Source organism: Bombina bombina, chromosome 5 (genome assembly GCF_027579735.1).
Source record: "Bombina bombina isolate aBomBom1 chromosome 5, aBomBom1.pri, whole genome shotgun sequence".
Taxonomy (NCBI): domain Eukaryota; kingdom Metazoa; phylum Chordata; class Amphibia; order Anura; family Bombinatoridae; genus Bombina; species Bombina bombina.
This window is the reverse complement of record NC_069503.1, coordinates 265,156,162-265,173,602: the sequence shown is the minus strand read 5'-3', so window position 1 is coordinate 265,173,602 and position 17,441 is coordinate 265,156,162. Positions and strand designations below refer to the sequence as shown.

The window sequence follows — 17,441 nt, the reverse complement described above, 5'->3', positions numbered from 1 at the left end:
CAGAAGAAAACATCTTCAGCCAGCCAGGTTCCAACAAGGTCTTCTTGTAATGAATCGTTAAAAATGTAGACTTATATAACAAGTCCTATACCATGAGGCTCAGAGAGCTGGGACAGAGAAACCTGAAACCTACGCTCCCATTGTAAAACTTCAAGGAAAGAAATTGAAATAAAGGAACTTAGTCAATTGACAGCCTTTATCCTATCCTGGATCTCATACAGGAGAGTGTCTGACTGAAAAGTATCAGACAACGCATCAAACCAAAATGCCGCCTGCTAAGGATGGTAGAAAGTACATAGTTGTAAGTCAAGGTAAACCTTGGCGTACATCCCTTTCCCAATCTTTGAGATAACCTTAGAGAATCTAACTAGTCTCAAACAAGAAAGTAGTTCTCTAGCTAAGTTGGGAACTACTCCTATCACCCTAGATAATGTCTTCTCCTTAAGTATAGGGAATACGGACCTTTCTATTTCGTATGACTCACAGGGCATACTAGGATAGATTACACCTGCGCTAAGGTGAAAATAATTCCTCTAGTAAGGTAAGTTTCCACATGGGAAAACCCTAGAATGCATGATATGCAAAGAATGACTCCTTACGGAGTATGCGAAGAAGCGCAGGGCATTGCATGTGCGTCCAAACATCTGGTGAACACTATGGGGCCTATCTATCAAGCTCCGAAAGGAGCTTGACAGCCCGTGTTTCTGGCGAGTCTGAAGACTCACCAGAAACAGCAGTTATGAAGCAGCGGTCACAAAGACCGCTGCTCCATAACCTGTCCGCCTGCTCTGAGCAGGCGGACAGACATCGCCGGAAATCAACCCGATTGATCGGGTTGATTGACACCCCCTGCTGGCGGCCCATTGGCCGCAAGTCTGCAGGGGGCGGCGTTGCACCAGCAGCTCTTGTGAGCTGCTGGTGCAATGCTGAATACGGAGAGCGTATTGCTCTCCGTATTCAGCGAGGTCTGGCGGACCTGATCCACACTGTCGGATCAGGTCCGCCAGACCTTGATAAATAGAGGCCTATAGGTTTGTAGCATAAGATGATCATTGTCAACGCCATAAAAGGAGGAGGACAGAAAAAAGAGTGTAAAGTTTTAATAAAAATAAACACACAAACGGTACTGTCACTTTAAATCATCTTATTTCTGTGTCAGAAATTTTCCAGTATCATGTTAACCTTGCTGGTAATAGACACTGCTATGTACAGTAAAGGAACCCTGCAGTGTGCACACAATCCCTATGAAAATTGCAAGGAACCGCAGAGCACCGCATGTGGGTCAGAAAATATCCTTATTCCATGAGTACACTTGTTCCATGTTAAGTACAAAGATGTATTATACAATAAACAGCTGAAATGTATCAATAAAAGGAACCCCACAAAAAAACTTTACTGTCACTTTTAATTCAAAAGAATGATATTTTTGTGCACCTATGTTACATGCAAAGTCATAATGATCGGAAAACACCCAGTATAAGGATGAAAGTAAACACTACTGTCTACTTAAGAAGTGAGGGTTAAGTTCCAACAAATGAAAACCACAGACTAATAATTTAGAAGCATTGTGGGCTGCATCCGCTCTCATTGAATTAACGTTCAGATGTTAAACACAAATAAAGTGAGAGAACCAGATTTATGTTCTCCACCACTGTAGAGACCCATCTTTGTGTCATTAACGGCAATTATGTAAACAGATGTAGTATGGCTTTTCACATGTTTAACAAGAAAACGGGTGATACTGTAAGCAGTGATTTACTACGCAATTCAATTGCAATCGTTGTCCCTTCGTGTCAGCTAAAGTAAGACTGACCGACAAAAGGCAAACAATGTTCCAAACTAAACCCTTTTTGCAAATTGCCATAGTAACATTATGACAAGACTCAGTCACGGAGTGCTTCACATTGCGTACCGGGACTGCATAAAAAGGCACGTAACTTTCAGTAACATAGCCTAGCTCCGCCCATCGTGGGCGTATCAGACTGAAAAACTCCCGGGCGGCAAAATAGTAAAAATGGGGCCGCCTGAACATATACCATAGTCCCGCCAATCGTGGGCGTATCAGACAGAAACTCCCGGGCGGCCAACTAAAAGATGGAGCCTATAAAAAAACATACCTCCCGATCGGCCAGAAGTATAATACCGATATCTTGGAGGTTTACAGCTGCTATGGGAGCTGAGACTGGCGAGTTTAAGAACCTCCCCATCCAGCTCCCTTGCAGCTACACTGAGCTTCTTAGTTCAGCCCCCTTTGTAATGTCACCACCCACGTCCCACGTACATGGTGACGTAACTGGCACTGCCATGAAGCCAGGGAGTGCCACACACTAGGCAACAATTGATCCCAGCCAGTAGGGCAGGAGATTGCCGAAAACAGCGGTTGATCTGCGAGCCCATGCATGATGAAAAGGGCTTGTCATGCACCTACAGGTTGCGATGTGCATGACGAGATTTAGCTCGTCATGCGCATCGAAGTGGTTAATAAACTTTAGAAACTAATTTGCTACAAGAATACCCCTTTAGCACTCATTACTTATACCAGATGTTGAACTTACTGTCCATAAAACGTAAAATGTTTCTTTATATACACATGCCACTCACATCTAGAAATTATTTTTAGCTGAATAACATTAACATTGGTAAAATAAAATAAATTATAGGACCAATTTACTTCTATTATCTAATTTGCATAGTTTTTTTGGTATCCTTTGTTAAAAAGCATACCAAAGTAGGTTTAGAAGCTGGGAGCTAGCTGCTGATTAATGGCTGCACACATATGCCTCTTGTGTTGGCTTACCAATGTGTTCAGCCTGCTCCCAGTTGTGCATTGCTCCTTTTTCAACAAAGGATGCCAAGAGAGTGAGGCAAAATTGATAACAGAAGTGCATTGGAACATTGTTTAAAATTAAATACTCTAAGTGAATCATAAAATAAAAAAAATAAAAATGTATGCTTATCTGCCAAATTATTTTCTTTCCTGACATGGAGAGTCCACAAATCCATTCTAATTACTAGTGGGAATTTAACTCCTGGCCACCAGGAGGAGGCAAAGAACACCCCAGCAGAGCTGTTAAGTATCAATCCTACTTCCCATAAGCTCCCAGTTATTCAGCTGAAGGAATATGGAAAGAGAAGATGACACAGGGGCATAGAGGTGCCTGAGGTTTATAAAAAAAAAAATCTGTATTAACTCAAATTAAGGGTGGGTCGTGGACTCTCCATGCCAGGAAAGAAAATAATTTATCAGGTAAGCATAAATTTTGTTTTCTTTCCAATGGCATGGAGAGTCCATGAATCCATTCTAATTACTAGTGGAAACCAATACCCAAGCTAGAGGACACAGATTGGAAGGGCGGGAGAACAAGACAGGTGAACCTTAACAGCACCACCGCTTAAGGAACTTTACTCCCAAAAGAAGCCTCAGACGAGGCAAAAGTATCAAATTTGTAGAATTTGGAAAAGGTATGCAACAATGACCAAGTGGCCGCCTTGCAGATTTGCTCCACAGAAGCTTTATTTTTGAAGGCCCAGGAAGAAGAGACCGCCCTAGTGGAATGAGCCGTAATTTTCTCAAGAAGACTATTGTCCAGCTGTCTCATAAGCTAACCGGATAACACTTCTCAACCAGAGAGAAAGAGTAGAAGAAGTGGCCTTTTGACCCTTATGCTTACCAGAGAAAACAATGAACAGGGCAGTAGATTGCCGAAAATCTTTAGTTGATTGTAGATAAAAAATTTAGAGCACGCACAATGTCCAGGTTATGCAACAGGCGTTCCTTCTGAGAAGAAGGATTAGGACAAAACAAAGGAACAAGTTCCTGATTGATGTTGTGATCCGATACTACTTTGGAAGAAATCCCAACTTAGTACGAAGGACTGCCTTATCTGCATGAAGAATAAGGTAAGAGGAATCACACTGCAGAGCTCAAAGCTCGTAAACTCTGCAAGCAGAAGAAATATAAAGGAGAAACAAAACTTTCCAAGATAACAACTTAATATCAACTGAATGCATAGGGGCCTATCTATCAAGCTCCGTACGGAGCTTGACGCCCCGTGTTTCTGGCAAGCCTGCAGGGTCGCCAGAAACACCAGTTATGAAGAAGCGGTCTAAAGACCGCTGCTCCATAACCCTGTCCGCCCTGCTCTGAGCAGGCGGACAGGAATCGCTGGAATTTAACCCGATCGAGTATGATCGGGTTGATTGACACCCTCCTGCTGGCGGCCTGCTGGTGCAATGCTAAATACGGAGAGCGTATTGCTCTCCGCATTAAGCGATGTCTGTCGGACCTGATCCGCACTGTCGGATCAGGTCTGACAGACATATAATAAATAGACCTCAGTGGCTCAAATGGAGCCTGCTGCAAAACTTTAAGAACAAGGTTAAGGCTCCAAGGAGAAGCAAAAGATTTAAACACAGGCCTGATGCTGACCAAGGTCTGAGCAAAAGATTGAACAAACGTTTGTGCAAAAGAATAGACAGCGCAGAAATCGGACCCTTCAGAGTACTGACTAACAAACCTTTTTCCTGGCCATCCTGAAGAAAAGACAAAATGCTGGGAACCCTCACCCGACTCCAAGAGAAACCCTTTGATTCACACCAATAAAGGTATTTACGCCATACGTTATGGTAAATCTTGCGAGTAACAGGTTTACGAGCCTTAAGCATAGTATCAATGACCTTCTCAGAAAAAAAAGAAGAAAAGAACACAGAGGCACCCAATGGCCTAATACCAAACACACAGGGTGGGTATAAGTATGCAAGAAATATACTCACAAACAAACTGCAGTGCAAGAAAGCAGACTGGAACCTCACAGTTGCCCAGCAAAATGAATAAGCGCAGCCAGAAATCCAAAGAGGAATCCTCGCCTGTGGGGTCAAAAGTGTTCCTAGAAGAAGGGATACAGAGCCAACATAGTCTAGCACAGTTTTGTACAAAATGTGTGTATAAAGGAATTAGGCACACTTACATATTTCTAAGCACCTCCAGGAGCAATATCCACAGGCTGGAGCTTCTCAGCCGCCCAGGTGACTGATTCCAAAGGTTTCAGCAAACAAAAAATTGTTCCCAAAAAAGACTCAGGGATAAAGAATATCCCCAGATAAAACACAGCAGCAAGTGTACAAATAAAAAATAGTTTATTAAAAGCAACGCGTTACTCAGCTTCTATGGAGTGTTTCCTCAGGCTAATGGATAAAAAATAATGAACATACACTTGCTATATAAAATACATGAAAGAAGCTGATTGGAGGGATATTAATAGGAATCCTATGTATCCAATCCAATTAGCATAGTTGCTATGGAAACCGTGGTAAGCATAAAGAGTGATCTAGCCAGTAACACTGTGTTATTTAAACAATGAAATAAAATGATAGTTAACATCATAGTGACAAAAAACAAGCGATCATAAGAAAACTTATTCTCACAAAGCAATTACTGATCCTTATTGCTTTGTGAGGCTGATGAACAATCAATGGCCAGTATCTCCTCTGACAAATGTGTGGGCGGTTCCACGATACCCGGATGTCTTTTGACAGCAGCCTTTTTTCTGCACAGACCAGCCACAAAAGGATCAACTATACAGCGGTTAGAAGGCTTTACCAGTGCAAGATGCACTTTGATAACACTACACAATGTGCACTTAGTTTTGGCTATCACTATTGTCCGCGAGAGAATGGAGGGGGTGGGGGTCTATTTAGCAGTTTCAAGTTGCGTTTATTTCTTTTATGATATGGACTTTTTGTGATTTCCCTAATGTGTTTATGTGGGGATATATTTCGATGCACAATGTATACATGGGGGGTACAAACATTGTGAAACTCTGTATACAATATATGATAGATATGGATGTTTTGACATTTTATTTCATTGTTTAAATAACAGTGGTACTGGCTAGATCACTCTGTATGCTTACCAGGGTTTCCATAGCAACTATGCTAATTAGATTGGATACATATGATCCCTATCAATATCCCTCCAATCAGCTTCTTTCATGTGTATGTTCATTATTTTTATCCATTAGCCTGAGGAAACAGCACCATAGAGGCTGAGAAACGCATTGCTTTTAATAAAGTATTTTTTATTTGTACACTTGCTGCTGTGTTTTATCTGGGGATATTCTTTATCCCTTAGTCTTTTTTGGGAACAATTTTTTGTTTGCTGAAACCTTTGGAATCAGTCAGCTGGGCGGCTGAGAAGCTCCAGCCTGTGGCTATTGCAACTGTGAGGTTCCAGTCTGCTTTCTTGCACCTTAGGGTGCAGTTTGTTTGTGAGTATATTTCTTGCATACTTATACCCACCCTGTGTGTTTGGTATTAGGCCATTAAGCAACTCTCTGTTCTTTTCTTCTAGACCAATCGTATCATTAGGATCCTGACCCTCCTATGACAGAGAGCTGACCATAACATCCTTTTGGAGCTATTTTCATTTTTTGGACACTATTGGTTGTATGGACTTTTATTTTATTTTTAGGTTAAATGAATAATTTTATTATATTAGATTCCTTATGTTGAATGTTTTACATTGATGATATGATATACAAAAAATCAGTGAGGGACTGACAAAAGGGTACAAATATAGCACTCTATGAACGTTATTATTGGTGCAAAAATTGGGAAATTAAAATATAACTTTTACTAGATCAAGTTAAAAACAGGGGATTAACAAACATAATTAAAAGTATAAATTTGGATCCACCACTTTTTAACCAGATACTGTCACTGCTGGTTAATAGAGACAAACACCTTTGTTAGGTATATGTGAGTCTCTTGTAAATCAAATGACAAGATTATCTCTTGGCATATTACTCATATAAGGTAATAGTACTCCTAATTCAAGGTAGGTTTGGAGGCCACTGATAAATTACAGTGAATTAAACTGTCACAAGTAAAAGGTCAGATAGACTGTTGGTGGTTATCCATGAATATCTTGGTAGTTTGCACTGAAATATCTTTACCTATGGTTGTAAGGAGTTGTGAACTCAGATATTAAATTACCTGTTCATACCGTTTAATGAAATATTGCTCCTAAGTATCTGTGTTCATAAGGATAAGTATTGTGCTGCCCACACTAATATAGAGAGTGGGATATCTCACACATTACTGATTTTTACCTGTTAATACCATTAATATCTGACACACTCCTAATTTTTACCTGTTAATACCGTAAAGATGGGTATTAGATTTATCTAAAGTATTTGGTAGGAAGTCCGTTACCTCATAGGTGTCACTAAAATAATGTGAATTAAAGTAAATCTGGCTCTATTACCCACTATATTTTGTGAATAACTTGGATACTGTATATACTAGGCCTGGCCTAGATCAACACCTATATTGCCTATGAGTAAGCAGGGTTTGTGGTATACCTTGTGTGGCTCGATCAGCTTACAGCTTGCCTGTGGTTGTAAGGAGTTGTGAACTCAGATATTGAATTACCTGTTAATACCGTTAGTGAAATATTGCTACCTGAGTATCAATGTTCTTGAGGATAAATATTGTACTACCCACGCTAATATAGAGAGTGGGATATCTCATACATTACTAATTTTTACCTGTTAATACCGTTATTATCTGACACACTCCTAATTTTTACCTGTTAATACCGTAAAGATAAGTACTGATTTTTCTAAAGTATTTGGTAGAAAGTTCGTTACCTAATAGATATCACTAGAATATTGTGAATTAAGGTAAAACTGACTCTGTTACCAGCTATATTTTGTGAATAACTTGAATACTATATATACTATATATACTAGGCCTGGCCTAGATCAATACCTATATTACCTATGAGTAAGCAAGGTTTTTGGTATACCTAGTGTAGCTCGATCAGCTTAGACTAGACACCGCTATTGCGGCAGAAACTATTTTAATACCATTTTATATTGTCATTTGAAAAAGAATGGTGGATCAACAAATTGATTTAAAAACAACAATTAGGGAAGAACAGGGGGACGCCACTGACGCGTTTCGCCGTGGTGGCTGTATCAAAGGCCCTTTGAAAATCAGTACTTATCTTTACGGTATTAACAGGTAAAAATTAGGAGTGTGTCAGATAATAACGGTATTAACAGGTAAAAATTAGTAATGTATGAGATATCCCACTCTCTATATTAGCGTGGGTAGTACAATATTTATCCTCAAGAACATTGATACTCAGGTAGCAATATTTCACTAACGGTATTAACAGGTAATTCAATATCTGAGTTCACAACTCCTTACAACCACAGGCAAGCTGTAAGCTGATCGAGCCACACAAGGTATACCACAAACCCTGCTTACTCATAGGCAATATAGGTGTTGATCTAGGCCAGGCCTAGTATATACAGTATCCAAGTTATTCACAAAATATAGTGGGTAATAGAGCCAAATTTACTTTAATTCACATTATTTTAGTGACACCTATGAGGTAACGGACTTCCTACCAAATACTTTAGATAAATCTAATACCCATCTTTACGGTATTAACAGGTAAAAATTAGGAGTGTGTCAGATATTAATGGTATTAACAGGTAAAAATCAGTAATGTGTGAGATATCCCACTCTCTATATTAGTGTGGGCAGCACAATACTTATCCTTATGAACACAGATACTTAGGAGCAATATTTCATTAAACGGTATTAACAGGTAATTTAATATCTGAGTTCACAACTCCTTACAACCATAGGTAAAGATATTTCAGTGCAAACTACCAAGATATTCATGGATAACCACCAACAGTCTATCTGACCTTTTACTTGTGACAGTTTAATTCACTGTAATTTATCAGTGGCCTCCAAACCTACCTTGAATTAGGAGTACTATTACCTTATATGAGTAATATGCCAAGAGATAATCTTGTCATTTGATTTACAAGAGACTCACATATACCTAACAAAGGTGTTTGTCTCTATTAACCAGCAGTGACAGTATCTGGTTAAAAAGTGGTGGATCCAAATTTATACTTTTAATTATGTTTGTTAATCCCCTGTTTTTAACTTGATCTAGTAAAAGTTATATTTTAATTTCCCAATTTTTGCACCAATAATAACGTTCATAGAGTGCTATATTTGTACCCTTTTGTCAGTCCCTCACTGATTTTTTGTATAGTTTGTCCCCAGGTACAAGCACCTACCCCTATTAGATAATTCACATTACAGTATATCAATACCAGTAGGGGAACGTTATAACACATCATTAAGTGAGTAGTGCCATTGTCTCCTCTCCTTGAAATTGATGATATGATGAAATTTTTTTTATTGCAATATAATCATTAAGAGCGCCCCCTAGAGGATTGGTGTGTTATTACACACTATATATATTTTTTTACCTTCTCAGAAAAACCACGCCTAGCCAAGACTAGGCGTTCAATCTACAAGCAGTCAGTTTCAGAGAATCTAGATATGGGTGGAGGAAGGGACCCTGAAGCAGAAGGTTCTTCCTCAAAGGCAACCTCCAAGGGGGAAGAGATGACATCTTCACCAGATCCATGAACCAGATCCTGGGAGGCCAGGCAGGGGCTATAATCACTGACGCCCTCTCCTGTTTGATACGAGCAATTACTCGAGGAAGGAGAGCAAACAGAGGAAATAGGTACACAAGAACGAAGTCCCAAGGAACCGCCAGAGCATCAATCAGAGCTGCTTGTGGATCTCTTGATCTTGGCCCGTACCTTGGAAGCTTGGCTTTTAGATGAGATGCCATCAGATCCAACTCTGGAAACCCCCACCTGAGGGTTATCATTGTGAATACTTCTTAATGGAGAGCCATCTCCCCTAGATGAAAGGTCTGCCGGCTCAGAAAATCTGCTTCCCTGTTGTCCACTCCTGGGATGTGATTGGCACAGAGGAGACAATCGTGAGACTCCACCCACTGGAGAATGCGAGTCACCTCCTTCATAGCTAAAGAACTCTGAGTTCCTCCCTGGTGGTTGATATACGCAACTGAGGTGATGTTGTCTGACTGGAACCTGAGAAACACAATTGAGGCCAAGCTGTTAGGGCATTGAAGATTGCTCTCAACTCAAGGATATTTATTGGGAGAAAAGACTCCTCTCGAGTCCAAAGACCCTGAGCCTTTAAAGAACCCCAAACTGCTCCTCAGCCCGACAGGCTGGCATCTGTGGTCACAATCACCCAGGATGGTCTCAGGAAGCATGTTCCCTGATAGTCCTGAGAGATCCACCAGGATAGAGAGTCTCTCATTAGGGAGTCTAGAACTATCATCTGAGAGAGATCCAAGTAGTTTCCATTCCATTGTCTGAGCATGCATAACTGTAGAGGTCTCAGAGTGGAAACAAGCAAAAAGAATAATGTCCATGGAAGCAACCATTAGACCAATTACTTCCATACACTGAGCCACTGATTTTTTTGGCTCCCAGCCTAACTTTTGGCAAATTATGGCTCCGAGTCTAACGACTTGCATGCTGGCATCACAGATAAAAGTACTAGCCAGCTTTAGAGCCTTGATCCTATCCTGGATCTCCTCTATGGTAGTCTCCTCTGAAATTAAGCCGGACAAGGAGTCGCACCAATAAGAGGCTGCACCCGCAACCGTAGCAATACTTGTAACTGGTTGCCATTGTAAACCCTGATGAATATACATATTTCTTAAGTAAGCTTCCAGTTTCTTATCCATAGGGTCCTTGAAAGAGGAACTATCCTCAAGATGGATAGTTGTTCTCTTGGCTAGAGTGGCTATAGCGCCCTCTACCTTAGGCACAGTGCACCACAAGTCAGCAACAGGAAACATCTTCTTTAAAACAGGGTAAGGGGAAAAAGGGATCCCTGGCTTCTCCCATTCCTGAGCTATAATGTCCGACATACGATCTGGAACCGGAAATACCTCTACAGATGTAGGTATGACATCAAACACTCTGTTAAGTTTATTAGACTTCTTAGGAGTCTCAGCGACAGTAGAGTCAGAGTCCTCCAATGTAGCTAGGACCTCTTTCAAGAGTAAATGGAGGTGCTCCAGCCTCCAGCTTAAACCTAAAATTAACCTCCCCTGGATCTGCTGTACTAGCAACCGCAGTCTCAGAGTCAGAGATCTCACCCTCAGAAGCCACTGAGGAATGATCCTCCTCAGATAACTGAGAAAGGCTTACTAACACAGAACTCTTTGTATGAGATATGTTCTTAGATTTCCTCTTTCTCTTACCAGCTACAGGAAAGGCTGATAAGGCTGCAGAAACCACAGAAGTTATTTGCACAGCAAAATCTCCTGGTAAATAAACACCCCCAGGAACTTGTTGAAAGGAACCAGAGGGCATTGCATGTAAAACTGCTAAAGCTTGGGAAGTTTGAGGAGAAAGCTGAGGCATGGTACGGACAGCATTATCCTGAGAGACAGATGGCTCTTAGAGGGTATCTTTATCCTTAGACAATAACATCTTATTTAAGCATGTGGAACAAAACTGTACAGGAGGAATGATTTGAGCCTCCAAGCAGTACAAACATTTGTCAAAAGATATTGCTAGATTATTATCAGGGTCCATAATAATGAAATTGGTTCCCAATAGAAATTAATATTAATCTCAGAGTATAGAAAACTAAGATTAAGCTCAACTACAGAAACGATGGTCTGTACCTTTTAAAAAGGTGAAAGCTTACCGCACCGGTGACCAGAGTTATTCACATTGTAGAGGCTAAGAAGTCTGTAGACTCGATAATGGCCTCAAAGTAGAAACAGTCAGTATTGCTTTCAGGAACATTTAACTGCTCCGTTGACTGATAAGAAGGACTCCACTCTCTCCGATTGGAAGTGAAAAGCGCGTGAATCACACTGCGCTGCCGTCCCAGTGAAAAAATAAAAAGTAAATGTTCGTAGGGCGATTAAGCCTTAAAACATAACACCCGTATCTAGGCAGCATTAAATAATTGTCAGTTCAATAAAAAAATCCCCCACTCTCTTAGCCAGCTTCATAATAAAAAAGGGAATACGATTAACCCCTTAACTCCTCTGCAGCTCCAGTGCCCTGTCATGCTACCCTTGAAATATCTCCAAATTAAGAGATATATAAGTGCCAACTAATGCCCACAGAGAGATTAACCTCAAAAGTGCTAAGACCTTCGAACCTACAAGGGGAGTAGCACTTACCTGTGGATCTGGCGGCAGGGCAGGAACAGCTTCTTAGGTGTGACAGATTCACCAACTTATGACAGGTACCTGTAGAAAAAGAAATACAGAGTAACCAACCCTGGTTTTCTATAAAAGGGGTAGCATTGATGTTAGAAGTTAAACAAGGACCACCTCACCACCTTCTAACTGCTAAAAGCCACCATTACTCTTAGTAAAGAGAATTACATGGACCCAGCATAGCCCCAATCCTTGCTTGCAGGGTAAAGTATCCATAAAATGATTAAATATCTTCAGACACTTCACACATCCTACCAATGTATAAGGCAAAGAATGACTGGGGGCTTATGGGAAGTAGGAGTGATACTTAAAGGGACATGAAACCCAATTTTTTTCTTTCGTGATTTAGAAAGAGCATGTCATTTTAAACAACTTTCTAATTTACTTCTATAATCTAATTTGCTTCATTCTCTTGATATCACTTGCTGAAAAGCATATGTAGATATGCTCAGTAGCTGATGATTGGTTGCTGCACATAGAGGCCTTGTGTGATTGGCTCACACATGTTGATTGTTATTTCTTCAACAAAGGATATCTAAAGAATTGAGAAAATTAGATAATAGAAGTAAATTGGAAAGTTGTTTAAAATTGCATGCCCTATCTGAATCATGAAAGTTTAATTTTGACTAGACTGTCCCTTTAACAGCTCTGCTGGGGTGTTCTTTGCCTCCTCCTGGTGGCCAGAAATTGAATTCCCACTAGTAATTAGAATGGATTTGTGGATTCTCCATGCCATTGGAAAGAAAGTGGCTTTCATGTCCCTTTAAGAAAGAATTTATGTTTCTAAAATTCTTAGTAGTACTGACAAAACTTAGAAAGTTTCACCAGACCAGAGAGCTTTAGGGAACCAGGCCTCATGTCATCATTGGATTGTAATCAACCTCATTGCTTTTTGTGTTTGGCTTTTTGGATTGAACCCTTTTGTTCAAAAACCTAGTAATTGTACAAATCTTAACCTTAATAAACATTTGTTTAATTGGGTAGATGGGTTAAAAAAAGTGTACATTCTTTAGAGGAAATACAGGGCAGGTTGTGTGTTTATTGTACATTCCTAATTTGCTTTCCAAAATGAATGAACTGATTTTACAAACAAGATGATGAATCCAAAAGTAACAATTGAAATATAACTTTTTTAGAGGTACTTACTTTAAAGCTATAATACTTGGATTAACTGTTACAAGGTTGGTCTTATTTCCAACATCCACACTAACATTTCCCCAAACAGGTGGAAGATTACATCTGAAATACATAATAATGAAATATTACACAGAGCAAGCAAACTGAAAGAAAATAAATCTATCTATCTATCTATCTATCTATCTATCTATCATCTATCTACACATCAGAACACAGCTGGCAAGCCCTTCTCTATAGCCTACACATTTTATGTCTGAAAATAAATAAAATAAATGCATCAGCTATGCCACATTACATCAATTATCCTCAACACATGTAGTCAAAATATTGCCTGTGCCTTTATGACCATAATGTACGTTGTAGTAATCATCTTAGTCCAACAGTTTCAAAAGTAACAAAGAATAATAGTTACAATGATACTATTAATTGCAGCACTTTTTTACATTCATATGGAAGCTTTCTAGATTTTCCACTTGTTTTCTAATATGAAATATTGGTCTAATACTTACTGCAATCATTTGGTAATTTGGTATCAGTACTAACAACAAATCTGTTTTTGCACAATAAATTCTGATGCAAAAACACATTTTATAAGAAAATAAACATACATTTTACATTGATGAAAAATATAGTCAAGCTTAGTGCACTTCTTTCAAAAGCAAGTTGTCAGTTATATTGTGCTCTAAACACTGCAGCATAGATTCCAATCAAGCAAACTGATGAAGTATGCCATTGTTTACTTGGAGCAAACACTATCAGCCCATATAGGTGACATTATTATACAACTGTAATACACAATGCACTGCAGGATTTTCTGGCAGTCAAGAGGTTACAAGCTGATTGTAAAAGCTCCTAGCTTAAACTGAGTCCCTGAGGCTGATTTAGTAAGCAGCGGATGCCGTTTATCCCGCACGAGGTATCTGGCTCCCCGGAAAAGGGAGTTAAGAAGCTCCTTAACTCGTCGCCACCTCTGAGGTGGCAATCATCCCGATCAGATATGGGCGATTGCCCGCGAATGTGCAGGGGGCATCATTGCACAAGAATTTCACTAGAAATGCTTGTGCAATGATCATTTGATAAATCGGCCCCCATGAGCCCATAAAAAAGCCATGAAAGATGGACTGGAATTTGTCAAAGCTTTGTCTTTCAAGAAGGCAGTTAGCAATATTATGCAATCTCAAAATGGATTTAATGAATTAATCTCCTCAAAGCCCATTTATATTCAATGTGCTGAGATCTCATTAGCCTGATCAAAAACTTACAGGCATGGAGAAAATTCACGCAAAGTCTTTGTGATTTTTTAGCATTATATTGCAATGTATGTGCCTCTCTTTCACATCCAGATCCTTGGATAGTGAAATAAACAGCTCTCAAGGTAAAATTTGCCTTTGTGTTTTTTTTGCAAGACCTTGAAGTACTGACCAGACTTCTTAGATAAACTTGCCAGAGTGAAAAGCTTTAGATCACCTAGCCCTAAGTGTTCTTCTGTGCCAGTACAAATCCATAAAGAATAAAATAGATAATAATTTGCAAAAGCAATAAATATTTTATTTATTTTTTACTCAGCATATTTTACTTTTCATGTGGGTTTAAATGCACACTGACAGATGAATCCTACAGAGACCTTGACTTTGTGTTTGCAGTACCTTCTGAATATTGAGTTTTATAATGGGAATGTTCACATATACACAGTCTAAGTGAGCTATTAATTATACATATGTACACACAACAAAACAAATATTTTTACATACAAAAAAAAAAATTAGAAACAGGGTATTGCATTTCTATAAGTTTCATAAAGAGGATTATATTTTAATTGTAAACAAGTTTCATAATCGCGCAAATGCATTTAAAGAGCATAAGATAAATGGAATAGTGTGGGGCTGTTTAAATTTGGGGCGCAATCACATATATGGTGCAGGTTTCGGCGCAAGCGCGGGAACCTGCGCTGGCAGTAATTTCACCTTGCACATCGGGGTATTACATATACTGTGCCGTTAGATGCTAAACTGGCGTAAGTAGGACAAACTGGCGATCTTCTGAAATGTGCGCAAATACACATTTCAGTCGTCGTAAGTATTTTGTCCACGGAAAGTGTCAATAAAGAGTAGTTTTATGCAAATTAGGCTAACACTCGTAAAAATGAACCGTGATTTCAAATATAAATGCGACACGTAATTATGCTATTCAAAATGAATATATAAACCCATGCGCAGCTGCAATTTTCTTCAGTGTGTTTGAATTGTTTGTTGAGCTACAGCACACTACACTGAAGTGGAGGATTAGTCAGAGTAGAGAGAGAGGCGCAAACAGAGGAGTTAGTTAGGTCGCATTTGTTTGTGATTGGTTTGACACACTTGCAGGGGCAGGAATAATAAATGCTTAGAAGAGGTTTAACTGTTTGAGATTTGTGGCTGATATGTATGTGATTGCGCATGCGTTTGTTAGGCCTTCAGGGAGTTACATTGCTTTTTAGTCAGTGCAAGGGTTACTGCGCCTGCAATTTGTGGCGAGATAAGAATGGAGTAGATTCTCTGAATTCTGAGCGTGTAAGTCCTTACGCTGTATATTGGATACCAAATTGCGCAGCTGTTCTATGTTCTATGGGTAAAAAAAATACGTCTGAAGGGTAAAATATACGCGCGTAACTTGTATGCTACGCCGTATATGTAATACCAAAATCGTGTAAAATCTGGCAGCGGAGGATTTTGCGGGCGACGCTGCATATGTAATGGAGGCCTTGGAATGTGTTCAAATTTAAAAACCTCATAAAAAAAACCCAATTAAATACCCCATTTAAGAAAATTGGAAGTTTGAAGTCTAGCAACACAATCTTGTAAAGTGTTAAAAAAAAAAGCATTCTACGCCTAAGGGAAGTGATTTTAAAACTCATCCTTGTGGTTCAAGACCATCTTAAAGGAACATGAAACCCATTTTTTTTCCTTTCATGAATCAGATAGAGCATAGATTTTTAAACAACTTTCCAATTTACTTCTATTGGCAATTTTGCTTCATCCTTTTAGTAATATTTTTTTGAAGGAGAAGCAATCCACTACTGGGACCTAGCTAAGTACATCAATAAGCCAATAACAAGAGGCATTTCTGTGCAGCCATCAATCAGCAGCTGTGTATTCTTTTCAACAAAGGATACCAAGAGAACTAAGCAAATTAGATATTGAAGTAACTTGGAAAGTTGTTTAACATTGTCTGCTCTGAATCTGAATGAAGGAAACAATTTGGGTTTTAAGTCCCTTTAAACTTCGGAATGCTGCAACTGACTAGACATGAGATCTGTGGTGAAATATTAAGGCAGACAAAACAAAAGTGATTGTCTTTTAGTGTCCCACACAATCCTTTTGTTATTTGTGGTGGTGTATTCACAAAAGAATGGTGCCAATAGGAATAAAAGGGTAAATGAATTGCGACAGTAAATAATGCAGCCATTGAGGTTGCTAGACAAAGTAATGTACTCATCATTCAGCACAATGTTGTACTGCAAGCCAAAATAATAGTTGTTTAATAATGGTTTTTGAGTCAGGGATGTTAATGTTTTCCTCAATAAACACTTGTATGGCTTTATTGTTACCACATACATTTAATATCAGGGATATGGCAATTTGCTCAGAATAAGTTTTGCTTCAATACCCTTCTCAGCTTTTATTCTAGATACACTCATAAGCACATACAATTAAAGAGGCAATTATGTCATAAATATTTTGAGGAATGGAATAAAATTGATAAGCCATTATGTATTAAAGGGACAGTCAAGTAAAAAAAAAACTTTCATGATTTAAATAGGGCATGTAATTTTAAACAACTTTCCAATTTACTTTTATCACCAATTTTTGCTTTGTTCTATTGGTATTCTTAGTTGAAAGCTAAACCTACAAGGTTCATATGCTAATTTCTTACGCCTAGATTTAGAGTTCTGCGTTAGCTGTCCAAACCAGCGTTAGGGGGTCCTAACGCTGTTTTTTTACCACCCGCTGGTATTTAGAGTCAGTCAGGAAAGGGTCTAACGCTCACTTTCCAGCCGCGACTTTTCCATACTGCAGATCCCCTTACGCCATTTGCGTATCCTATCTTTTCAATGGGATCTTTCTAACGCCGGTATTTGGAGTCTTGGCTGAAGTGAGCGTTAGAAATCTAACGACAAAACTCCAGCCGCAGAAAAAAGCCAGGAGTTAAGAGCTTT

The 17,441-nt window shown here is 39.2% G+C and overlaps 1 protein-coding gene across 1 annotated transcript in view; it reads right to left on the bottom strand.

The window, feature by feature from the left end:
* The window catches only part of ST8SIA6 (ST8 alpha-N-acetyl-neuraminide alpha-2,8-sialyltransferase 6), a 382,325-nt gene that overhangs the window by 56,521 nt on the left and 308,363 nt on the right, over positions 1–17,441 (bottom strand). Inside the window, exon 7 of the mRNA XM_053713979.1 lies at positions 13,256–13,348. Coding sequence (XP_053569954.1) covers positions 13,256–13,348 — 93 coding nt within the window. The remainder of the gene's footprint in view (positions 1–13,255; positions 13,349–17,441) is intronic.